The 27027-nt window shown below is 44.4% G+C and overlaps 1 protein-coding gene across 1 annotated transcript in view; it reads left to right on the forward strand.

Annotated features, from left to right (window-relative positions):
• TSPAN7 (tetraspanin 7) overlaps window positions 1-24953 on the forward strand; it is a gene marked incomplete at both ends in the record, with an annotated part of 103270 nt that extends 78317 nt beyond the window's left edge. The window contains 6 exons of the mRNA XM_080355050.1: window positions 4516-4704; window positions 6891-6965; window positions 8441-8536; window positions 10347-10502; window positions 15036-15119; window positions 24885-24953. Of these exons, the coding sequence (XP_080211176.1) occupies window positions 4516-4704; window positions 6891-6965; window positions 8441-8536; window positions 10347-10502; window positions 15036-15119; window positions 24885-24953 (669 nt within the window). The remainder of the gene's footprint in view (window positions 1-4515; window positions 4705-6890; window positions 6966-8440; window positions 8537-10346; window positions 10503-15035; window positions 15120-24884) is intronic.
• Window positions 24954-27027: the final 2074 nt, after the last annotated feature.

The raw sequence follows: 27027 nt of genomic DNA on the forward strand, positions 1-27027 counted from the left end.
TGGGGGTTCCAGCAATGGTGGAGAGTGAGAAAAGTGCCCCTGATGTATCTGTGAGCCTGGGTGCTGCCAACCCAGCCCTGGAAGTTGCTCTGTGGGCTTTATTAACCCTGCAGCAAGGGCAGCAATGTGCTGCCTGCCCAGGGCTCCTATCTGGCACTGCATCAGGCAGGCAGAATTACCATTAGTGGCTGGGCAAGGGGATGGACTGGTACATAACAGCTGGTATGTATTGAAAATGGCTGAGCTATCTAGACATCCCTTCCCTCTGCATCCTTCCTCTGATCGGCTGCCCTTATGCATTTTCAGACTCTGAGCTTGAAACAAGCAAACAAAACAAAACCAACAACTCACAAAGTCAGAGATGCTTGAGGGAGGTGGTGAAGGGCAGGGTTGCCTTCATCACATCATGCTTGTCACAGCTGGTGTGATATAAAATGGGGCAGAGACTCAGTGAAGCCACTCTGACCCTTCTGCCTGACAGGTGCTGTGTGGGGAGTAGAGTCCCAGCCCTCCAAAGAGCAGCTACTGATGGTTCTCCCACAGCTCCTTATGTTGTTTGGGCAGGATCGCTCCTATAGTTGTCTTTTTTTTTTTTTTTCATTTGATAAAGGTTGTTTTTCTGTGCCACTCCAGATGTATCATTTGGGACATGGTAGGCTCTGCAGCTGCCGGTTCATTTCTTCTGTGTCGGCTGAGGATCTGGAGTGGGGTTTTGCAAACCTTTTAGCACAGGCTGTGGTTCTCATACAATTCCAGGACAAATCTTAATTCCTTGAAGGGCCACATGAAGGCCAGGTTTTGCTGAAGAAATCCACCGGTGGAGCAGGACTGCTGCTCTCTTGCTCTGTGTGTGCTGGCTTTTGCAGTTATTTATAAGTAAAGCTGCTCTGGATGATGAATCTTGGCTCAGGGGGACTCTAAAAGTCAAGGCTTGTGGTGGATCTCCTCTGTGCCAGGATATCTGAAACATTTGGTATGTCTCCAGGAGAAGATGTATTGATCATATCCATATATCTATCTGCCACTGTTTATCTTGATTATTTCGTAATCATTTTCCATCATGCCACTGACATGTATGGTAATGGTCTGGATGGAAACATTACAGTGGGGAGTGGGAAAGATTGGGTAGAGACTGTGAGTTGCAGGAGGTTCTCTGAGTTTCCTTTAGACCTGTCAGATGCAGATGGACCCAGATCACCCAGCTCTTGAACCTGTTGGGCCTGACCCCCAGGTCTTGCTGGACACAGAATTAGGCTGGCGTGGTGGTTTCAGGTCAAATGAAGGAGTTGCTTCTTTAATCAGATACCACTGCACAGGGCTCATTTCCACAGCCTTTTGGGCAGAGAAGTAAAGGCGAGTGCAGTGATGGTGAGTGGCGGAATCGGTGTGTATTTCTGCTGCCTTGTTTTCAGGACAGCACTATCCTGGTCTTCTGTCTGCCCTTGTCCCTCTCACTTTTAAAGAAAACAAACCTAAAGAAACAAACCAAACAAGAGGCTGGTACATTAATTGCTCCCTTGATAGTGTGATGGAGCAGAGAGATAGGGTTAAAAAGTGTAAGGAAATAAGGTTTGCCTTGGAGTGGAGGTGGGCATTAGTCAAACCGCTGCTCGTGCCCTGTTAAATAAAGGTCACTAAGAGATTTTCAGGGAAGTCTTCTGTTTTTTCTTCTTCACAAGCGAAATTCCAGCTGGTGCTGCTGCAACCCACTGTGCAACTGCAGCGTGTCTTTGTGGAAACGTCCCATCCCTCTGCACAGTGCCAGGCTCGCTGGGGGTTTACGCCTCACCACAAACTGTGGGATTTCCTTGAACACTTGTAAATCAGGGCTCTATTAAGACATGGAAGGGGAATGAGCCACCAAGAGGCTTTGCTTCTTTTTTCCAAAGTCTGTGTCTACCATAAATTGGATAGGCCCCCCCTGAGACAGGAGGAAAACAAACTCTTAAAACGCATAGTAAAGGGTTAGTAATTGTTTCAAACAGCCATCTAAAAATGCTTTTTATTACAAGGCTTGAGTTCTCTTTCAAATGTGAAGCTGCTTGTTCATTTTGGCAGTGAATGCTGCTTTTACATCTCCCTGGGGACAGTGGTAAAACTTTCAGCAGCTCAGGCACAGAAACCAGCCCTTTGTCGAACTGGAGGCGAGAAACCAAAAGTTGTTCTGCGGATTTCCGAGTCCCCCACAGCTCGCTTTTGGACTTTACTGATTAATTTGCACCCTCTGAAAAAGCTTTTGTTAGGGAGAAGGGGGAGAGAAGTGAAGATGGTGTTGTGTGTGGATGGCACCCAACTCAGCGGAGGCGTTTGTTGCCTATGGGTAGGTAAGCTACTTGGTGATTATTTTTGGTGGGGTACAAGAGCAAGGAATCAGCACTTTTCGCAGAGTTGCACTGGAAGATGGACAGGAGCTGGATTTATTCCTATCACCACTGTGGGCAGAAATCCCTGCTAATCCTGTCCTGAAGGTGTGACAGAAATGCTGACACCTGCCTCAGCCATTCAGGGGGAGCACTGGGGGCTCAGGGAGACAGAGGGACGTGGTTCCTATGTAGCATCATCTAAGTGTTCCTGCTCTGGCAGGGGGATTGGACTAGATGATTTTTCGAGGTTCCTTCCAATCCCTAACATTCTGTGATTCTGTGTGTGGGTTTCCCTGGCAGTGCTGTGCCCGATGTGCTCTGCATGGGAGCCAGGTGGGGGCACATCTTCCCTGCAGCTCTGAGAAGCGTGGAGGGAGGAGGGGGATGAGCTAAGAAGTGTCTAAATTGCCAGGTGAGATTATTTTCCCTCTGGTATAAAAAGGATCTCCTGTCTCTGAGGACATGTTAATTTGCTTTTGTCTCTCTGGGTCTCCCCTTTTGTCTGTCTGGGTCTCCCCTCTTTATTCTCTCTTTTTGTGGTTTCTTCTCTTCCCCTGCATCCCTTCCACCGTATCTTGCTTCAGAGCGTCTATTTTATATCCTCACTCCTCCTGGCATTTTCCTTAGGTGGCTCTGATTATTGAGCAGCTCTGCTGAATACAATTCCTTCTCCAGAGAGGGAGAAATGCTGCACCAGAGCAGCTCTTGCTGCAGCTGCTGCAGATGCAGGTTGAGCCGAGGACAGGCTCCTTTGCCTGCTGGTGCTGAGCAGCAGGATGCTGGAAAGGGCACAGTGGGAAGGCAGTGATGGAGATGCAGCCTCCATAGTCCCTTTTGAACCAGCCTAGGTAAAAAAAGCCAAAAAGCTGCTTTTCTTTTTTCCTTTGAGCAGGTTTTCCCTGAATTAATTGACATCAACCTGTATGAAAAGTAGCTGAAAGATCTTACAACATAGCTCAGCTGGGATTTTTAGGGGCAACATACCTGTGAACAAGGATCCCCTCCCTGAACAGCTGCGGAGCAAGCCTTATGTAATAGTGTTGAATTTCAAGATTTCACAGCAGTATAAAGATGTTCACATTCCTGTGTAACCTCATCTAGGTGTTCCTGCTCCGGCAGGGGGATGATCTTTTGAGGTCCCTTCCAGTCCCTAACATTCTGTGATTCTGTGATTCACAATAGAAAACTTGGAAAGTGAACAGAAGAACACTGTCAGGACATTTATTCTACTCCTGCCTCTTGACAGTGGCTTGAAGGAGCTAGTAAGAAGTTTTGGGGGAATTCAGGAAGCATCTGCAGAGCTGGCACTCCGGACTGGCCCTTCATGTCCTACCTTTGGTTTTGCTGTGGGAATGAGTTACGTGTGTACGGTTTTGAAGCAGCATCGGTCAGCATGAGGTGAGCCATCCGCAGATGGTTCAGGCATCATCCCGGCTGTGGCCACTGCTCGACGCTGGGGTACAGCACACCATGGGCATCCCCCACATCCCTGCTGGAGAGGGCAGCCCACGTGTCCTGGTTGCCCTGTGGCATGGTGGCGTCTGCTTGCAGGTCTCAGGCAAGAGGCTGGGTGCTTCCAGGTCCCACTGGTGTCCTCTCACCCTGTGTCAGGAGGAAAGCCTCTCCACAGCCTGGGGCTTGCTTGCTGTATAGCCTGGGGAGTCAGGGAAGGCTCACTTGCCAGGGTGATGCACTGCAGGGGATGCTTGTGTTCCTGAAACTTTAGCATTAAGAAGGACAGGATGTCAGGCAGCAGGTTTTTGTGGCTCAGGCAGTTTTTGTGGTAAAACTCAGGAGGCAGGAGGTGTCTGTGGTTATTGTTGGAGTTTGGTAAGACTAGTGGAGTTGCCACCTCTCTCAGTGTGCTGCAGGAGCAGGGAGCCTGTTCCTGCAGGCGGCACACTGCATCCTCCCTTGGCAGTCATCGGCTCTGTGATGATTAGTCCTAGATGTTTGTCCTCCAGTGGCAGTCTTAACGAAACATCTCCAGATTCTGGAAATTAATTTTCTCTGTCCGTCCCTCTGGAATTAGTAAGAGTCTTGAGGCTTCCTTCTGCCAACACAACAGCAATAATGAATCACTTCAGATGTGTATTGAATTCAGATGCCTTCTGTGGTAGCTCCTGACAGCTTTCTCCTCTTGCTTTTGCAGATCACAGGCGTTATCCTTCTTGCAGTCGGCGTCTGGGGCAAGCTCACCCTTGGCACATACATCTCTCTCATTGCTGAGAATTCCACCAATGCCCCCTACGTGCTCATCGGGACGGGTACCACAATCATTGTCTTTGGGCTTTTTGGCTGCTTTGCCACTTGTCGTGGCAGCCCATGGATGCTGAAACTGGTAAGCGTGCCAAAGTGCCTTGAGCAAGAGGGGAGGAGGTTTTGTTGATGTATTGGGATTCCCCCCATCCCCTGCCAAGCTTCACCAGATGTCAATGTGGTTTTTTAGGCACATAAGCTAGATTTTATTGATCTTAATGTTCAACACGTGTGCCTTTTGGACAAAGAAGGGGGAAAAAAATCCTTGCCAAAACCAGTTGTTGATTGAGTATGAATGAATTTTGCTACTGCACAGTGTACAGGCCCATGTGTGGTTGAGTGCAGGGTGAAATGCTGCTGGTGAATTACTCTGTGAGTGATTATACAATCATTCTGTTTTTCTATGAGCCAGATAGATAGGTGTATTTTCAATCTTAAAAATATCCAAAGCATCATAAATGTGAAATTCATTTGAACTGTATTTTAAAGGGGTAATTTTAATGCTCTGATGTGAAATCTATGGAAATAAATAGTTGGTACCTTCTAAAAGCACACCAGCCTTTCTTTTTCTCCTGATGTTCACTAGAATAAAACAAGTCAGCCCCAGAAAGCAAAGCTGTGTATGGTATGTTTGTCCTCATCTCAAAAGCAGCGTGAACACAAGGTACACTACGCAGGGGCACAGCAGCTGTCTCTCAGTCCATTTTAACATCTCTCCCTATAAGTTTCTCTGTTCTGAGTTTTTTCCAGCCCACCCTAAAAGGCGAAGTAACTATGGGTTAAGCAAACCTAAATGATAAATGGTGTTTCTAGGAATATTCAGGAGCAAAATTCTACATGTCTAATGATCTGAAGGGTGGAAATAGCACTTGCAATGCACTGAGATAGTGGAAAAGGGCTTGACAGTACAGTGTGTCTCCTGCTACAGTATCTGGGGGCTGATTTTCTAAGGAGATGGGACAGTTCTCCAGTTTGAACTGGACTTTTAGAAAGGACATCTTAAAGAGAGTTAATTTCCTCAGTTGATGGCACAGTAGGGCAGAGGCAGCAGCTGCAGATCGGTCAGCAGGTGTGTGCTGGTGGCCAGTCGCTATGTACCTGATGCTGTCATAGGTGCACCACTGCTGTCTCTTGCTGCCATGTGCTGTCAGGGCACGTGTAGAGGCTTGTTGGAGTTACTGCAATCCAGATGAGAAAGGGATATAGGTAAATAACTATATAAATCTATAGGAAATCAGGCTCTGGTAGTTTATTCGTAAGTCCTGTAACTTTTTTAAAAGTATGCCACTTACAGTGGCGTGTGCTGTTCCAAGCACATAGTTTTATTTTCATTGTACACCTAAGAAATATTTCAAGACTTCCTGTCTTTCCTGAACAAAATACAGGCAGTGATTTGACAGCTGTATTAACTGGAGAGAATGATTTTTCTACTCTCTTCACTGTTGTCCTCCCTTCCCCAGCAACTTTCCATTAAAAATAAATTTCCCTTTTTCTAGATCCTGTGAGGACTTAATTTAATTTAAAATGTTTCCTTTTTTAATTAATTGCTATTTATCACATGGAGAAAAAAAGATAATTTTCCTTCCAGTAGATAAAGCCCCAACTTCAAATTTTACCATTTCGCTTTGCATTTTTTTCTTTACCTTCTTTATTTCTGCTTAGATGTATTTTTAACAGTTTGTGAGTGTCCACACTGAAAGCACTGTTTTCAAGGTTTATTTAGATCTGGATCTAAATGCTGCTTCTAAAGCCAAACACGGGCCTTGACTCAGCAAAATATTTGAGGCATCTGTCCGGTATTACCATTAGAATATTTCCAGTGAAGTCAGTGGTTAAGTTCATTCATTGCAGAAACTTCAGGAATCGGGCAGCAAATCCCAGTCTAGCAGTGAGATAAATACAAACCAAAACACCTGGAGAAGCTTATTTAGTTTAGCAGAGTGCCATGCAAACATATATGGTCTGTATTGCTAATGGCAAGATCAAAACCTGATTGACTTGGATTCATCTCTGGCATGTGAGTGTGTTTTTATTTACATGAGAACACTAAGAAACGTGGGAACAAAAATGTCAGAAAAGCCAGTACTTGGGCAGTACATATCATTTGCGAGCTGTATAAACATGTATTCAGGCTATAACCTATGGTTTATTAACATCTTTAATGGGTGTCTAGGGTGGAAAGTTAAATATTATGTGATACCTGAGCAGCATCTGTGCTGAGACAAAAGCCTGTCACATTCTGACTCCTCTTGCCTCCTTCCTTTTCAGTATGCCATGTTCTTGTCCCTGGTGTTCCTGGCTGAGCTAGTGGCTGGCATTTCAGGGTTTGTGTTTCGCCACGAGGTAGGTGGAAATGTGCTGAGTTTGCACTTGGCAGTGCCTCCCTGGGCAGGAGCTGCTGAGAAGTTCTCTGGACCGTGGCGAATGTGTAGGTCACTGAGCTCGGCGACTCCAAACGCATCTCCAGGGATGCAGCCGATGTGCAACAATAACATGTACAGCTCTTAAAAACTGATGCGATTCCAAATGAGGGGATTTAGCCAAAGCTCTTGGCCTCAGCTGCCTGATAATTTATTCTGGAGCTATCGTTTTTTTCTGTGTCCATCATGTAAGATCTTCTTTACTCTTTTACATGTGCTGAGGGCTGCAAAATAGATTAAATACTTTTCTTAAGCACAGCTTCTTCAGCCAGGCAAGTGCTTGTTTATATAAGGCAGAGAGCACTGCTTCATCAGACTCAATGTTTTGTAATTTTTTTATTCTTTTTTTGGGCTGAGAGGGTGTGGGATGGGATTTTGTTTCTATCTGGAGAATAAGGAGAGATTACAAATAGAGTGAGGTGGGAAACTGGAACAGGAAGAAGCTTTTTAAAAGTATGATGGTCTAGATTTGTAGTAGCACTTCTGCTTTATCCACTGTAATCAGGTCTGTCTCTGCCACTAAGTCCATGAACCTACATGCCATTAATGCTGAACCAGGACAGCCCCAGAGACACTTCTTGTCTCTTTTTATTAGCTGGTTTCCTAATTTCCTCTTTTGACATGAGATTTCCCTTGCTATAGGCTTTTCTGGTGTCTACCCTTCCAAGTGGTGAACAGTTTTTAATTTGATCCTAAAATGCCTGTCTGTCTACTGAGGACTGACATTTCACCTGGCCAAACCTGTGGCATCCTCAGCATGAAGCTGCTGCTCCCTTTTTGGAGAGGTGGTCTCTTCTGAAGGTCACAACCATGTGGGTTGCCCAAATCATCTGCTACCCTTTACCACCCAGTCAAAATGCCTTTCCTGGTAATGTCCCTGACCTTCTACAGTTGAGACACCTCTTGTTCCTTACCCAAATGCCTTTGGTGCTGGAGATGAGGGCTGCTGCCTGGTCGGGGGGTTCATGTCTTCTTTGGATATCACTGGCTTCTGTCACCAAGGAATCTGCACAAGCTTCAGCTCCCACCAGGCATCCATGAGCTGAAAAGAGCAAGCGGCCTCCTTCAGACTTTGTGCTGGCACAAGGTGTCTGGTGAAAAAGCAGCAAAGGATGTCTTTCTTATAGGTTAAGTCATATTCTGTTTTTTAAAACGGAGCAGTTTTCTGGGGTAGTTTTCGTTCTATGTCCAACAAACCCCATTTGAAAAACGTTATGAGTGAATCCTTACAGTTAATAGGAAGCTCTGCCAGCTCTGAAAACACACTTTAAAATGAGTGGAAAGGGCTACTTTGTGTGCCTTGTTAGGTTTAGAAATGCATTTACTTTCTGCAGAAACTGCTTTGGATGTTACGGTCTTTGTTGCTCACATGGGCTGTTTTTTTCCTCGCCCTCGTAGATCAAGGATACTTTCCTTAGGACGTACACCGAAGCAATCCAGAATTACAACAAGAATGATGAGCGGAGCCATGCAGTGGATAACGTACAGGAAAGTGTAAGTCTGAAACTGAATACTAAAAATTAATAAATAAAGAGAGAGAAAACATACATTCAGATTTGATCACAGAACATGACACGTGGATGGCTCAATCTGCAAGCTCTATATTGCAAGCAAAGTTAGAGGCTGGCAAAACCGATCTAAACAAAAACTATTTCAACTGATATGCCTAAGTTTTAATGAACGAGCTATCTAATTAAGATAGGGCCAGTATCACTTGCTTGTTCTTGGTCCCAGAGCTTGAATTAGGTTTAGGAGCCAGCTTTATCCCCTAAGAACAACACGTTCTTAAGAGAATTTGTCAATTTGAGCTGGATGAGACAGGAGTTTATAATCTAGCATCCTATATCATTAATAAACTGCAGCAGTTCTCTTCACAAGTATAATGAGGGGCTGGCTAAGGAGACCTAGTGAGTTCAGGGGAGAAGGAGTGTATTTTCTCGAGAGCAAAAGGGAGTGGACAACTGTGCTGCTGAGGCTGGCGATGAAGGTCGTTCTCTGGCTTTGCTGAAGGGATGGATTGTCCACTCAGTGGAAGAGCCTTTCTGACTCATGGGGTGCAGTGGCAGGGCACTGGGGGGTCACCTTGCCTTTCAACAGGGCACAGGGCACGAGCAAATGCCACAGCATGGCCAAACTAGTTGGAGATGCCAACCATGAGGGACCAAGTCCACCAACTACAACACAGAGCAATAAAATTTGCATTTAAATTCTCACTGGAAACTGTACCATAGCAAGAAGCTATCCCTTCAGCTAATAATACATCCTAGGAGCCAATTTGCTTTTCATGTGATTGTAACTTGCTAAATAGCTGAAATTTTAATGTAACTGTATTGATGACTTTAGATGTTCTTTAGAAATTACAGCTGCTATGTAGGGCCCCTCAGCATGGTTGAAACTATGCTTCTAACCTGGCTTCTCCCGGTTCACAGATTACTGTGCTGACCTAAACTGAGTCTATTGTGCCATCAAATTGTCTGTTTGCCTAATGTTAACCCTTAGTCTGAATTTCTAATTCCTTGGAGTTGACTAAACTAGTTTTGAGTAACTGTCCAGTGTTTCTGTCATAGCAAAGCATTCATTTTATTTGTAACTGTGGTTTTCCAGGACCTGCATTTATAAGCCCTTTTCATGCAGAGAATTCAGCACATATTCCATATCTCTGAGTGACTGTCTTCTAGTTTAGCATCTAGAGCAGAACATCCTTCCCAACTTACATTTTTTCAGCTGATTTCATAGACACACTTTATGAACATATGGTCTCCTTCTATTCACGGCTCAGTGAATTTTCCTAGAAGTCATTTCTATGAGGTAGAGAGGCTTGCTTCACCTTAGCAATTTGTACTAGTTTAACCCTGTTTGGATTACGTGTAATTCTATGTAATGCTTTGGGTTTTCTAAGGCCATTTTTTTTACTTCATTGTGGGGCTCTGTCTTGAATTTCCAGGATAGCCTTTAATCAAATAAATAAATAAGCAAAAGAAACAAACAAATGAAAAAGAACCAAACAGACCTTCAACTTAAAAAGATGGCTTTATGGCTGGAACTTTATAAAATGTTACAAATAGCTTTGCTCATAAAATACTGTTTTTTCAGCAGGTCATCTGCTCCATCTTCTGTAAATAACAGTCCTGATACTTTTGTGATGAATGGGGTGTGGGGTGGTATCTACTTTTCAAAACTGAAGACAACCTGTCTTTATTTTGGTTATGAGCTTATTAAGTGGGCAGTAGCAATTCTGTACTAGCTTTAATTCTGGTTGGTTGGTTGGTTGGTTTGTTTGAAATCTGGTTCTTATTCCTTGTAGCTGAGCTGCTGTGGCATTCAGAGCTACACCAACTGGAGCACCAGCCCTTACTTCTTCAAACACGGCATCCCTACAAGCTGTTGCATGAACTCCAGTGACTGCAATACTCAGGATCTGCGCAACATGACCGTGGCTGCCACTAAAGTAAACCAGAAGGTACCAGTAACATTGTGCCAGGGCCGGTTGTTATGAAACCATGCAGAACGCCAGTGGAGCATATGGCTGCTTACAATCTCACTTCATTTGAAATAGTTGGTTGATAACGTGTGTATTGGGCTGAAGTGATGGTAAGGATGGGCTTTACCCCTCACTTGCTTTAAAATTCTTTAAACTGGCCTTTCTAAAATGACAACAGGTGCAGTAGCATTTCTGATGAGGAGGGGATTTGTTCCCCTTCCTCACAGCAGAGGTTGGTTGGGTTACAGCACTGCACAGAGGTACAGTCCTTGCCAGACACTTGACTGCCCTTGAGGCTTAGGTTGGTCAGCACTTGTCTGTTCTCTCCTGCTGGATGTGGTGGGGGTTTGTTGAGGACAAAGACATAGTGAGGTGGAGGGAAGGAGAGGTTTTACTCTTGCTTATGTTCAAACACAAGTGCAAGAGCGTAGCTGTCATCCCAAAGAGAGAAAATACAGGTGATGGACAGCAAACATGGTGGCTGGCTGGTACCTTTACAGTGACTCTTAAGATATTCAAACGTGTGCAGCTGCAAGCATAGCACAGCAAAAGTGACCCCTCCCCAGGGTCACCAAAGGAGCAGGTTGGGAAAACAGAATAGAGTTGGGAAAGCAGGTTGGGAAAACAGGAAGAAAAGGAATAATCAGAGAACAAAAATACAGAAAACACAAAGAAAGGGAGGAAAAAAGAGAAAATAATGCAGCATATATAGCAGACACTACACTGCAGAAATACAACTCAAGTTATTGCTTTACATGCTAGTGCACCATCAATGCTTGCTTTCTCACTTGAGATTTGCAAGAGAGGCAACAGACAGTTTATTGGTAAAATGAATGGTGGTGTGGCCAAATCACCATGCTGAGTTGCATCATAGCTTAGTCAGGCTTAAGGATTCTTTTCTTTTCGGTTTTTGTTTTCAGAGTTGGAATGAAAAAGATGAGTAAAAGACCTGAGTAGTTAACAGAGGAAATATGGAAATGGTTCTCTGTCTTCTGTCTTTTTCACCTCAGTCACCTGTGAATCAGGAGGCTGGATTGGAGGCTGAGGACAGCCTGAAACGTCTTCCTTTGAAAACCAGTCAAGTGGACAACATTTCTAGCGTGTATTTAAAAAAAAAAAAAAAAAGGAAACAAAAAAACCTAGAGGATTCTTTTCCACTAGGCCTTTTTTTCTGTAATAGCTTAATGAGAGCCACTTGTTGAAGATATATGTGGAACATTAGTGACTAATGATCTAATGATCTGCTAAGAAACTCACAGACACGACCAGTAAAGTAACCTTGCTGTGTGGCATGAGTATAAAAGATGCATTCATTTGCCCTCGTAGTAACTTTCTGGTTTTGTAGAAGTGGAAAGGAGTTAAGAGGCAGGATGGGGTGGATCTAGGGGATGTGCAGTATGTCCAGCATCTGCTGCAGGCAAAGCCCCTCCTAGGCAGCCCATCCTGTGCTGCTGCTTCTGCCCACCTTCCCAGCAGGAAAGCTTTCTGGTGTGACTGGTCCTCTACCAGCACATCCCACCTTTTCAGTTCAGGATGGTCATGCACTCTGAACCTTTCCCAGCTGCATAACCAAGCAGGTGCCATTTGCATTCCCACCACCGATCTAGTGTTTCCTCGGAGTGCCAGGCTTGCTCTGCACGCACAGAGAAATGTGTGTCCCCTTGGGGGTTCCTCGTGGCAAAGGGTGCTTGCTAGATGGTAGGAGGACACTGAAGGATAAATGAGCTTGTGCTAGTCCAGGGCTTGTAACTCATTTCCAGCCATGCTTGTTCCTAAGCATCTCTTCCTGCAAGTGCACAACTTGCCTGACAGAAGAGGAATGCTCAGGAAGCAGTTGACTTAATTACTTGATTAAATTGCAGAGGGAAAATTCGAATGTTCTGAGACATCTGAAAAATTGTATCCCATTTTCTGAGATAGCCATCTGTAATCAAAAGTTGTAAAGATTACTATTGAGCAGTTGCAAGGTCTTGGAGTTGTCCCAAACATTTGAGCAAGGTGCGATGTTTCTGAAAGGGGCATGAGAATAAAAAGTAAGTAGGAGGAAATATTGTGTGGCCCTATGCTTTCACCTCAGATAGGAAGCAAAATGTCATTGCCTCTGACCCAAGCCCCTTGCTTGGAAATAGGCACTTTCCTCTGTGTGTGTTGGAGAAAAAGGAAAAGACGTGTGTTTTGTGGAAGACCCTTGTTACCATTCCTGTAAATAAGTATATTTGGAATAGATGTTTTTGATGGACCTTGCAAAACTATCAGTAAGACAAGTTCTCAATGTGCTAATCAAATTATTAGCAGTTGTTTATGAGGACAAATGATGAATTGTCCAAAAAGGATTAAACTAATGATCTAATTGCAGGACTAAAAGACAACATTCCTAGATTTTCTTTGCCACCTCTGCCACTAACTTGCTTATTGATCTTGAGTAAATCATTTACTTTGTCTGTCTGTTTCTTTATCTCAGATGGGACTAATACCTAACTTTAAGAGCTGTCATTACGATTAGCTAATTGATGTTCAAATAGTGCTTTTAATCTTCAGAGCCCACTGCCAACAAATCTAAAGAACTACTTCTCTCTAAAATCTTGATAAAGGAACAGATGCGTGGACTGAAGAATGATTGGATACTTGCTAAATTGTCACTTCTGTCCTCTGAATCAGCACCCAGATGTGCACACACAGTGGTCCACATACTTCTGTACCGTGTATGCAACTCTTGGGTGCTTCTTGCGCTCTGCCTCTGTGCACAGCAAGGACTGATCAATTAAGCCGTATTTATGCAATGCACTTCAGGAAACAGATGAATGTGATTTGGGAAAACACAGTCTTCAAATGAGGAGAGTAATCAAAACTATATCCCTTTCATGTTTTTTTAACAAGATCTTCTGTCTGCCTCAAATTACCATTGCTGTTAGATGTTGCATCTCTTGAAGGCTGCTGCACAGAACAGATTTCAGAAGAGCTGGGAGAACATTAAGTCATGTCAGACGCAATGAAAGCACTGTTTGAGAAGTCTAATCTCATTTCATAACATGTAAGACACACACAACTGTAGTTGCTTGATGTGTTAAATAAGGAAGCTTGAATCTGACATACTGTACACTGTAGCAAGTCATAATTAAGGATTAATATGTGCGCTTAAACATTTCAGAACTGAATTGCAATTGTGCTGGTCCTCAGCTACTATTTTGTTTACCCCCTCATTACTCTTAGGAGTCAATAAAATGTTTTCTTACATTATAAAGGAGGCTAAAGAAATTACACAATTTAGTTCATGAATGGCCTGTCTCTAACAAAGGACGTAATTTTTTCCTACTGGGTGTTATTTTTCACAAGCATCTGAAGTGATGTAAAGAGTTCCTAAAGTGTTTGCTGAAGTGAGGGGAGCATGGACAGAGGGGGAATGCAGAGACAATTCTGTCTTACAGGACAGGAGTCCAAACTGGGAAAAGGAACTCACTATTATTTCTGGTTTTTTCCAACTTCTGATAAAGTGCATAAAGTTATACCATTAGATAAAAGTGCCTTGGAACTGGCTTTACACTGAGAGTGGTGTTGGTCGTTTGAGGAAGATTGGCAAAAGGGACCAAAAGGTGACTTTGTATTGTGTGGGCAGACAGGTTACTAATGAAGGAAAAAAGAGATGTTATCCTTTTATTCCTTCAAGTTTTGCATCACTTGTTTGGGTTCATTTAGACACCACAAACTATGAGAACTATAATAATTTCAAGTTATTTTTTTGTGGGGTAAAGGAAGTGAGGGAAGAAACTTGGTGAAAATCAGCATACTGAGGGGGACATCTCAAAAAAGCCCATTCAAGAGAAGGGCAGAAATGTGTATGAATCTTCTGGCCCCAGTGTGGGCTGTGAATTGAAGCACGAGGAAGCAAGTCATCTGACAGAGTCAGGGTCTGAGCTAGAGAGAGAAAATTGGGTTTAGGTATCAGGACATGGAATTTTATGTCCAAGAGCAAACAAGCCAAGAAACTTCATACAAAACCCTTGATAACTTCGTTATATGGTCTCAAGTTATATACTACTCAATACGTTGCCTGGTGTGCTTTGACAGGTGAAGGCAAGCAGAATGCTTCACTGGACACCTGAAGCATGCTGGTATTAAAGATCCAGAGTATTAGGAGATCAGCATCACTTATTAGTTTTTGATATCTCTATTGTATAATAACATTACCATATACTGTTAGTGATTTTGTTTCAGGTCAAAGCTATATGAATATATTTAAAACAATACAAACTGACTTCAACAAGACCTATAAAAATGAGTCCGACATCACATTTAGCTTTTAAAAGTACTGAAATGCATTAGTTCTTAAAAAGAACTGGTTTTGCCACCACTTTCCATCATTCACTCAGAATTGCTATTAAATAAAAAGGTGACATTGTTGGAAATTACAGCAAAAGTATTGTCTAGCCCAAGTCCATTTTAAATGAGAAATTTCTATGTATGCATTAATGGCAGGGAAGGTCAATACAAGGAATGATTATCTTTGTTTTTCAGGGCTGTTATGACTTGGTGACCAGTTTTATGGAGACAAATATGGGAATCATAGCTGGAGTGGCTTTTGGGATTGCGTTCTCACAGGTAAGTGCATAAACGCTTCCCTTCCCCCCTTTTTATCCCTCTCTCTCTTTTTCTTTACCCGGACTTCAAGGAAGGAAGGATTATGGAAAGGGACTGAACTCAGCATGCTCGTTAGTCCTGAGGTCATCTGTTCATTGATTTTCTTTTTTTCAACTTAAATGAAGTTTCTCCTTGGGAATATCAGTTACGGTTCAGCTAATGACTAGCTCAAGGAAAACAACTTGTCCCTCCACTGGGTCAAACAGAGGTTAACCTAATAAAGCATTGGCTTAAATGGAGCATAAACAGCTAAGAAGACAAATAGCTTATCCATTGTTTGGATAGGCTTCTATCTTCTAAGCACTCTTATTATTAGTTAAAGGAGTCTAGAATTCAAATAGGAGTATATCTTCAGGCCTCCCCATCCTGCACCTGGAGCCTGGAGGGGGCACCTGGTTTGAATGACAGATTTTATTTATTTTTTTCCTTTCAGAACTGAACACTGAGCAGAGATCTGCCAAAATCAGATTGTTGAACCAGCTCCCTGCCTGCACCAAAAGCAGTTTGGCATGGGAGGGACAAGAGGAGAGCTGAGAAGGTGTTTACTGCTCCCTCATATTCAAACTGCCTTTACCTAGATAGGACTTGGGGAAACTAGAGGTCTGGTCAGAATCTTCTGATCAAGAAGGGACAGGAAAACAGCTGTGTCTTTCAACAAGATGCTCCTTTGTACTTGTCACTTCATGTGTGATAGTAAGGGCTCTCCTGGAAACATGCAAAAATGAGGGAGAGGGAAACATGGGCAATGCAAAAGTGCTTGCAAAATGGTTCAGCAGAAATGCACAGCGATGTGTATGGTGCCTGAACCACTTTTACCCGAGAGGCAATCTGCCTTCTCTCTGCAGAGAGCACATAGTACAACTGCAAACATCATATTCAAAAACTATAATGCAATTTTCGCTTGCTAAATTCACACAGTATTAAAAATCAGGGTCCTGAGGCAACACTGAAAATATGAATATGTCTGTTGAATGACTTATGTTTATCAAGTGGCTGGAAAAAATGAGGTGCTAGGAAAAATTATTTGACTTCTTCATAAAACTCATGAGTTCAGCTTGCAGGCTGTAGGTTTACACTGTGCTGCACTGGAAACAAGAGATTTGGCAGTGCTGTTGCTGGTGGTGGACAAGTGAATTAATGGGAGGGTTGTGGTTGCCCTCTTGCCCCTGCTGCCCCATGTGGTCAGCCCTGTGCTTGGCTGTGTGGTGGTTTAGTCACATCTCTCTCGAGTTTTAGTTTGCTCAGCAGCTACAATGGCCTCCAGGTTCTCCAGAGTAACTGTCCCCAAGCCATGTAGAAAATGGCCACCACATCTTCTTGGTCAACATACATACAACCCGAGGGAGCCCTAAAACTGTTTGGGTTCAGACCAGCTGACTGCTCTGCCTTGGGCAAATCTGGAAACCTGATGTCTTCTAGCCTAGGTGTTAGATGTGAGAAGCCCATGATTTGGCCTGTCAGCGTGTTTCATGTACATAAACTTTGGTTTGTCATACTGCCAGCATCCAGAGCGTGTGCATGGGTGTCAGGTCTTCAGGATACAGAAGCGGTGAAGCCATCAGTCTGGAATTGTTGGTGCATGAAGCAGAGGGAGGTTGGTTTGTTTGTCTGTTTTTAATAAGCTTTTCTAGTTCTTGTTGAATGGTCACGGTTGTCTTGATATTCTTCTCCAACCTTGATTATGGCTTGATTACTGCTAGAGAACTCCGAGCTCTTATTTCAGTTTGGTTTCTAGAGAGCCAGAAGGCTATAAAGCATGTTTTTAAATGCCACATGTAAAACTATCCAAAAGAAAAATGAGGTGACTAGATTTTTACAATCCATATGCTGCTGGGGCAAATGCCTCAATCAGGACCTGAAAGCCTTGAACCGGTATATTGTATGTATGATAGGCAAAGTGTCATGTTATCTTGCCTGAAAGTTGTTTGCAGCTGGGAGGGAGACTGCAGGAAGACTACAGCTGGAATTATTAGTAGAACCAAAGAATGTCCTGAGTTGGAAGGGACCCACAAGGATCATCGAGTCCAACTCCTGTCCCTGCACAGGACAACCCCACAGTTCACACCATGTGTCTGAGGGCTTGTCCAGTCTCTTCTTGAACACTGTCAGGCTTGGGGCTGTGACACCTCCCTGGGGAGCCTGTTCCAGTGCCCCACCACCCTCTGGGGGAAGAACCTTTTCCTCATGTCCAACCTAAACCTCCCCTGGCTCATCTTTCTGCCATTCCCTTGGGTTCTCTGGTTGGTCAGCAGAGAGAAGAGCTCAGCGCCTGCCCCTCCTCCTCCCCTTGTGAGGAAGCTGTAGCCGCCATGAGGTCTCCCCTCAGTCTCCTCTTCTCCAGGCTGAACAAACCCGGTGACTTTAGCTGCTCCTCATATGGCTTCCCCTCTAAACCCTTTGTATTTTGGCTTATGCCGCATGTTTACCGTACGCCGTGAGTTATTTGTGAGCAGGACAGGAACAGGCAGGCGGGCAGAGTGTGGCCTCTGCCCCAGGAGCCATTGAGCACAAGGCGACCAGCATGACAGGCTGCAGGCAGCACGGGGGGAGGCACGGTGCTGCTGCAGCTCCCAGTGAAAATGGAAGCATGTTTTGATGTGGCGTTGGCAGCTCAGGCTGCCTGATGGCAGCGTGTGCCCTGCTGCCAGCTGGGGACGTCGCTCCCCTGCGTAAGTGCAAGGCTTTGGCACTCTGAGTAGATACTCAGCTGCTTGCGTGTTTGTGAATGTGTAAAAAGGAGGAGAGAGAGGATGCAGGGCAGAAAAATGCACCTCTCCTGAGGCGTGAAGAATAGAAGGTGGCCAGTTATTATTTATTGCCTAATCTGTTTTGCTGGACCCAATTAGGGACAGTGTTTACAATTTGATTTCAGGTTAACCGTGGCTGGCAGTAATGCCAGGCAGTGCTCCAGCTGTAGGCGAGGTTTCGCTCTTCCTACCAAGAATAGGCTTAATCTAAATAAAAGACAAATTAGATCATGTTGCTATTCTACAGTAAAGCATGTTCAATGCCTTTCCTTCACGTGATTTGTTAGGTGTTGACTAGTGTGGGGAATGTGCTGATTCCCAGAAATAGGGGAGGTTGATGTAATGGCATTACACATCTTACAGGCCTGGCACAGAGCTCCCAATCAGAGTCAGAGTTTTAAAAAAACTGCTGTGTTGCTGACACTGTCTGCACTGCTCCTCGGGTTCGAAATAATAATAATAAAATAAAATTCGACTGTGTTTGGAATTAGATGCCAATGCTGACTTCCAGCTGGAATAATTTCAGTTTAGCAGGTGCTCTTCAGAGCAGCAAAATGATCACTTTATTGTGCCCAACAGAGAACAAAATTATGCAAGCAGCACAGATGATGAAGTTTTGACTAGATAAAACTACAGTGCAGGGGCACAAGAGGCAAGGTTTGGACAGGTTTATAGATTGTGGTTGCAGTAGAGTCCCTGAGTAGGGGAATCTCAGTGCAGTGTTAAAGCCAAATTATTCCTTTTGTACTGAAGGACTGGAAAAAATAGATCCTGAGCACCCACAGTTCCCATCATTTGAAGATGTCTCCTCATGTGGCTACAGTCCCTCTCTATGGCTCAGCATTTACCTGTATTAATGTTAATGTGAGTAGCTCTGCCTGACTGTGGACACAGTTCTGGTGCAGACGTCACCTACCTTGTCTGCTGCAACTCCTCTCAGTATAGAGAGGCTGAGATGTGGTCCTAGCACAGCATTACATCTCAGTCACCCCTTGCACCAGGGTTAGGGAGTGGCATCTGTATCAGGATCCAATATGTGACTCAAAATCTAATATAAGACTAATTTTGTGGCTTCTAAATACTGTGGAGTCAGCATGGAGATAGGACCTGTGCCAGAGGCATACTACGGCATAGGAGGCTGACTCAGGTAAGCGACATGTGACATAGAAAATTCTCTGTCTTCTAAAATACGGTCAGGGAACCTGGATGCTTGGTGATTTGCATTTCGAGAAGATGGCAAGGTAAATCATTGATGGATTAAAACGAAACAAAACAAAACACCACGGCAGTTTTAGCTTACCCGATCTGCTGATGAATTCCAAGTTAGTTCAACACATTTCTATTTACAGAAATTCTCTCAAAGAATAAGAAGTGGTGAAGATACCAAGACGCAAAATAAAATGAAATTTGAATTGCACTTCAGTTTCTCTTACAGCTAGTAAGCTGTAACAAATATGTCAGGCAGGGCAGCTTCCAGTCAATTTTAACTTCTGCAAAATAACTATATTAAAAAAACAGTTATTATGTATGTGATAGGAGATAAGATTCCTAGGAAGTCACTGTGTATAGATTTCAATGGTCAGAACTGAGATATGCCTGAGATAACTCCTAGAAACCATGGAGAGCTGAAGAGCTCAGGCACCGCATTGTGCTCTCTCAAATGAGCTTTGGCCTACAGGATGGTAGTACAGGAGACACACCTGAGGGATGTGGGTTCCCCAGTGCTCTAATTTGTCAAGTTTCCTGTGGCAAGACCAGATTTTCCAAGGCAAACTCTCAGTTTTCCATAGAATAGTTTGGAAGATTAGCATAATCTCAGAAGAAGGGGAAAAACTGAGAGAGAATACAAATGCAGAAACAAGTCTGGCATCTTAGCACTCAAAAAACTGGGACTATAAAATAAAAATTTAGAAAATGAATAAGTGGATAAAAATTGAGATGAGGCACTTGAGAGACAATGGGAATGAAGAGAAATGAATGCAACTTCTAGCAGCTAGTTTATTTGCAGGAATCCTTTTATGCTGATTCCTCAGGTTTTTCAAAGGAGCTGTGGCGACCTGCTGCACAATAGGATAAGGGGCTTCCTCCCATCTGAAGAGCAGAAGTTGCAAGTGATCCAGCAAATGTAGAGAGCAAGAGGGCTGGAGAGTACTCATTTGTGGTTTGCACACTGGGAGCCTCTAACCCAATTTAAATACAGAGGACTGTAGTTACGGTTGTAATGAAAGAGCACCATGAGGAAAGTTCAGCAACTTTAAATGGTATTGCTTCTTGACTACAGGAGGGACAGTGCTCTTGTGGTTAAATGTGGAAGACTGCACACCTTGGAAAAAACATGGTTTTACACATTTGTTCAAAATACTTCTAAGATATTTATTATAGCTCTGCTATATCCTGGTAGCAGCTAGAAATGCTGTATACAATGTGTATGCAATGGCTCAATATGCATGCCATTATTTTTGAAAGATAGAAGTTTAACATTATGGTACTATAACCACTTAAATGCATAAAACAGCATATGGTTAGAGCCAAGGATTAACAAGTGGGCCAAAAATCAGAAAGATACATTAATGTGTAACCTGCCATTTGTCTTTGGAGTGACTTGATTAAATCAAAACCTTGTCACATGCCTGCAAATGCTACAAAGCTTAGACATGCTGATTATTAGAGTGACAGCCTGTGTAAATCAGAAGAATCTCTAATTAAAGGTAGCTGAGGAAGGCTGTTACAGCTGAAGGGGGGAAGAAAAGCCCATGGCTTGCTATTTGTACAGGCTGCAGCATATTTCCCTGGTAAATGTGATACAAGCAGCAGATTGTGTCCAGGAACAATGATGGTTGTAATCTGGATGCTCTTGATGGGAAATAATAGGTAAGTCATGGTACAGACATAAAAGAAAAGAAAACAAGACAAAACAATCACAACAGTAAACTTGAATGTATATACCTTGTTGGCCATTGTAGGATGAGGGAGGAACTGATTTGGGTCTGGATTGGATTAAGTGCCAGATTTTGCACCTGGGACACAGCAGCCCTGGCTGTACATACAGACAGGGGGATGAGATGCTGGAAAGCAGCTCCGCAGAGAGAGATGTGGGGATTCTGGTCGATGGCAAGTTGAACATGAACCAGCAGTGTGCCCTGGCAGCCAAGAGGGTCACCTGTGTCCTGGGTGCATCCAGCACAGCGTTGCCAGCCGGGTGAGGGAGGTGATTGTCCCGCTCTGCTCTGCACTGGTGCGGCCTCACCTGGAGCTCTGTGTGCAGTTCTGGGAGCCACAGGATAGAAAGGACATAAAGCTACTGGAGAGTGTCCGTAGTAGGGCTACAAAGCTGGTGGAGGGTTTGGAGGGGAAGCCGTATGAGGAGCAGCTAAAGACACTGGGTTTGTTCAGCCTGGAGAAGAGGAGACTGAGGGGAGACCTCATGGGGCTACAGCTTCCTCACAAGGGGAGGAGGAGGGGCAGGCGCTGAGCTCTTCTCTCTGGTGACCAGTGACAGAACCCGGGGGAATGGCAGGAAGATGGGCCAGGGGAGGTTTAGGTTGGACATGAGGAAAAGGTTCTTCCCTCAGAGGGTGGTGGAGCACTGGAACAGGCTCCCCAGGGAGGTGTCACGGCCCCAAGCCTGACAGTGTTCAAGAAGAGACTGGACAAGCCCTCAGACACATGGTGTGAACTGTGGGGTTGTCCTGTGCAGGGACAGGAGTTGGACTCGATGATCCTTGTAGGTCCCTTCCAACTCAGGACATTCTGTGATTCTATGGAATTTGCCTAGTGAAAATAAATAGGAATAGGAAATAAATAGGAAAATACACGGTGAAGTTCATCTTAATGAAAAATGCAGTAAGGCGGAGAAGTAAGCTCTGAGACCAGCTGAGGAAGGTGAGGAAAGGCTGAAAGGTACCACAAACACAGAAAAGGGATAGCGAAGCAGTGGGACAGGGCCATCCAGAGGCACTTGGTCTGTTCTGCCTGTCAGAGCATGAAGAAACATATATCAGGGATGTGCTGTGGGAAATTATCCAAAATTGAACTGAGCTCATGAAACATCACACGAGTAAGTGGTGGGAGTGTTAAAGACTCTCTGATAAACCTGCAGAATGTAGTGGGTTTTCAGCAACGCTCCCCAAATGGCCAAATTGATAAAATCATCCTCCTGGTGACTGGAACATTTAAGTGTGGAAATTTAAAGTTCAGCCTGAATACGTGTACATCCTCACCGTCACCAGTCCATGGTGTCCTGGGTGAGTGTGTGTCACAGAGGCACGCCGAGGTTAGTTTAAGGGACAACAGGGTCCAAACCAACTTTTATTAAACCGGTGAGAAACGGGGTTTTAGCACTCCAAAGTGACTTAAATACAGGTTCAGTTGAGGAAAATTATTAAGAGGCAGCAACTAACACAACAGGCGGTCCACAGAGTGCATGCACATGGCTTCACCAAAACAATGCCGGAGCCGTCCCTGAGTTCGGGAGGAGTACACACTTGACTGTACACGGGATGGGATTATTAAAGAGATACACATACTCGTATTGAGTACGGAAAGTTAGTACAGTCGTGATTATGCGAGGGTAGATTTATAATACACTCGCAATCCTGCGAGTGTTAATACACGTGCAAATGTGCACGGAATATTACACATGCTTATGTGGAAGCACGGGAGGAAAATACACTGACGATTGTGCGAGGAAATAATTTATACACGTGCTCGTATTGAGCACGGAAAGTGACATGTGCAAATGTACACGGAAAGTACACGTGCTTGTATTAAGCACAGAAAGTACGCGTGCAAATGTGCATGGAAAGTTACACGTGCTTATGTGGAAGCACGGGAGGAAAATACACCCGTGATTATGCGAGGATTAATATGTGCTCATATTGAACATGGAAAGTTACGCGTGCGTATGTGCATGGAAAGTATAAATACACTCGCAGGATTAATTTTACTCACAGCCGTGGCGGCACGGCAAGCGGAGTCTCCATCCTGGGTGGGGGCTCTCGGGGGCAGCATCTCGCTCGTGCTCCAAGAGACCTGCGACAATGGGCGGAGTCTCGACAAGAGTCCCGTTTTTATATTGGCTGATCAGATCTGACTGTAGGCATTCCAGAAGCTTCTCTGCACCCCTACACTGGCTGTGGGTGCCCCTGAAGCCTCCAAACATCCCCCACACTGGCTGCGGGCACCCAGCGGCTCCCTGGTGCCTTGGCACTCCCTTCTCCTAATGGCCCTGGCCAGGGTGCTCTGGGGCCAAACAAAAAAAGCTGTCAGCCTCAAGCAGCAGAGAGAGAGGGAGATGTGTCTAGTCCTTCCATACTGAAGGAGGGAGGGGGAGAGAGGGCGGTTTGCATCCTGTCACAGTGTGTAAGCACTCCAGCTGCGAGATAAGTTTCCTGCTTGAGCAACCATCTAGAGAAGTTTAGTAGAAAAGGCAACCAGATAGCTAAAATGTCTTCTTGGTATCAAGTGAAATTTTCAAAAGCTGAGGAGGGTTTTTGGCACCCACATCTCTTTGGGCAACCATGAAAATACAGCCCCCAAAACCTAGAAGCTTAGGTTTTTATTGGAGGTTGGTCAGGAGGTGGTATCTGTGCCCCACCTCTAGTTAAAACCAAGGCACTGTCATCCTTGGTATTTGGTGCCAAAATCGGGAGGAGCACGTAGGGGACAGAGAGGGTTCAGCCTGCTTTGAAGGTGACTCTGTGTCCTTTTGGGATACCCAGAACTGTACTGGAACAGGAAAGGGAGCAAATTTCTGGCAAATGAAGCATGGCCTGACCAGGAATGTGACATCTTAGGAGCAGAGAACAGTTTATCCGGATTTGATATACCCTGGCTTGGTCTTGCTCTGAGCTGATGCCAACCCACATCAAGCAGTTGGCTAGTAGAGAAGAAGTATATGTTGACGATGATCACGTTAACAGGGAGCACTGACGTTCTAGGGGAAAGGACACGCAATCCCAAGCGTGAAATAGAAGAAGGAGCCAGTTGGGATGAGCAGCCAGCCAGGCGTTACCTACCTGTGCTCTGCTGGTCTGAGGGAGCTCCGTTGCTGCCAAAAGGTTGTGATCCCCCTCCTTAAGCACTGTTCCCCTGACAATGCTCTCTGCCAGCGGCAGCAGGAGATGGGCAGAGGTGGTGGCCCATGGGCACATCTGGAGCAGCTGTGACAGCCCCTGCTTGGAGCCAGGTCCAGGGAAAGTTGGTCCCTTTGCAAAGATGGCCATCTTGCCTCACCTCTGCAGCCAGGGATGAGCTGTAACAATCTGCATACGCTCATGAGTTAATTAATTGACTCATCCAAATGAGAAAAGCGAGGTTGAATTATTTATGGTATATTAATGCTGTTGGCATATGCAGGAGATGCTAACAAACTGCTATAGGCAAAACGTTGAAATGACTGAGTGCTTATTGACGAGTGGAAGCCAGGGATCTGTTTTCAATAATCTGAGTGACAGCCCAGGGAACAGCGAAAGACATTTTTAAAATTTATTTCCAGATTTATAACGCTCATTTCTCCGGTGCTGCATCATTTATAAAGAAAGCGTAACCACTCTGGGGCATTTGGAAGCTTTTCCCTGGCACGCTGTTAACAAAGTGAAGGGGGCTGCTGGCTCTCGGTGGTGGCGAGGGACCCAGGTGGAGCTTGCAAGTAACCTGCAGCTAGTAGGGTGCTGGTACCCCCCCAGTGCACCCATCCATGTCTCACCCGGCCAGGCAGTGACGACGGGTTTGAAAAGCAGTAAAAAGACATGCTGTCTGTCAAATAAATACACCCTGATAACAGTCAAGAGGAAGATCTGATGAAGAAAGGTGGGAGTTTTAATGCTGTTTTTCTGATGAGAATGGTCCTTAAAATAGGGCATAAATATGCTGTGCATAGTAACTCCAGAACATGAAATCTTTGCTTACCATGGTCCCTCCTTTGCTCTGAGTTCATTTAATTTAATTTCTATTCTACTTTTATTCTTGTCTGGAACAGTTGATTGGGATGCTGCTGGCATGCTGTCTGTCCCGGTTTATTACTGCTAACCAGTACGAGATGGTGTAACAAGGTGAGCTTTCCCTGCTTTCTATGTGGTACGCTATATATGTTCCTGTATATTGTCATGGCTGTGCTGCTTCTGCTGAAGACAGCAGGCAAGTTTTAGATGTTCAGCATGTTCATGGAAAATTAAGTCTTCCCACGGAATACTTTGCTTTGGATTTTTCATTGCAATATTCTCTTCGGTGGGGGGAAAAAACAATAAAAAAACAAAACCAGGGAAGCATACTATTGCACATTTTGTCATCTTGGTTTTCTTCTTGAAAAATATCCCCGCTGTTAGTGACCAAAGCAACCCACTTCTTTTCTTCTATCATCCCCACCCCAGTCTTTCAGAGCGCGAAGCCCAGAGCCTGTCCCAAGATCAGGAGCTGCAGAATTGGAGAAAGACTGAAACGAATGTTATAGCACACACTGTCTCTCGCACGCACGCACGCACACCCACACCCCGACACGAGCACGTGCGCGCACTCGCACCCCACCTCCCGAATTCTGTCTCATGTGTAGTGTACCATTCTGTGAAGTACCGCCGTGCCACCGACAGCAGCCGGGTCCCCTCGGCCTCCGGACCACGACCCCATCCCCGCGGCTGGGCGTAGGACGGCACCGTATGTATGTTCTTGGTCACACAGTAGTTGCATCGTAAGTTAACAAAGGTAATTCATTAACAGCATTGATCGGGCTGTGCATGTAGTGACTGGAGGGCATAATTAGCCTTTCACCATGGTTAATAAGTGTTGCACACATTCATATAAACCGGTATATGAAATATATATTCTTTTGGTTTTATCTTAATTTCTTGTTTATTGCTTTACTAAGGTTTTTCATCCTTTCCCCCTGCCCTGCGCCTGCCCCCCCTTCCCTAAAAAAAAAAAGGAATCAGTAACATAACATAAAGATACTTGAAAATGATGTTAAAATGTTGTGCTTGAAGGGAACCGTTATTCCTGATGTTCTTCTACATCTTTGATTCTTACTCAGTGTTGTATGCCTAGTGCGTATCCCGGTAGGCTTTGTCTAGTGCATTTTGCCTCTGAACCTGATCCTGTGTAATACTGTTATTAAGCTGTGTTGTTGCTTACTGTGAAGGCAGGAGTTTTGCTTCCTTTATTTTTATTAGGTAGTTATGAACTAATTGAACTGTGCTGTACTGCGGCCTTCATACTTTTTTCCTGTTCTTTCTTTTTCTTTCTTTTTGCATTGAGGTTGCAGCCACCAAATACATTGTTGAATCAAATCTAAATAAAGACACACACACACACAATCACAAAAGAACAGGCATATGAAATATTTTTGGGGGAAAGCAAAAATTTAAAACCTTTTTAAAAAAATAAGACTTTTTTAATAATGCCTCTGTCTAGCATGCCAACGAGAATGCATTGATATTGTGAGTATTTGTGATATACGTATTAATAAATGGAACCATTACAAATTTGCAGCTGCTTCCTTTTCATTCTTTAGTCATAACAAAACTCTTTCAAAGGGGGAAGCGAACATGAAACGCAAGGGCACAGCTTGGAGTGACATGTCTTTATGCATATTTTAGCAGCTAACTTGCTTGTGACAGAAAAATGTTACTACCCTTGGAAAAAAAGAGAAAGAGCTGGAATTGTTTCAGAACTTGTAGAAAAACCTTCCACAGCTGCTTTCACCACGTGACAAATACATACCCTCTGCTTTGCAATTTTTCTTCCTGTGACTGCTAACGATCTGCAGTGTTTAATTATCCCATCCTTAGTGCTGCACATGGTTTTGGGCATCAAGAGTTTCTCTCAGATTTTGGCGAGGGTGGGGAGAAGAGGGATTTGGGGTTGAGGATGGTAGGTAATATCCATCTCTGCTGCGTTTGTGGAAAGGCAGGCACTTACATTTTTCTCCTTTGAATACTTGAAGTGTTGGCACGTCTGATGAGAAGCCCATGAAAGCTTAAGCCTGGAAGTTTTAGACCAAGCCCTTACATTGCCAACATGGCCAGAGAAGAAGACTCGAGGAGGGAAGCCCTGTGGACTCCAGCCTGTGGACAAGCTGCACAGTGCCTGTGTCCACACAGCCCGTACTGCTGCCAGAGTCCCAGCCTGTC

Source organism: Nesoenas mayeri (genome assembly GCF_963082525.1).
Source record: "Nesoenas mayeri genome assembly, chromosome: 1".
In the NCBI taxonomy this organism is placed as follows: Eukaryota; Metazoa; Chordata; class Aves; order Columbiformes; family Columbidae; genus Nesoenas; species Nesoenas mayeri.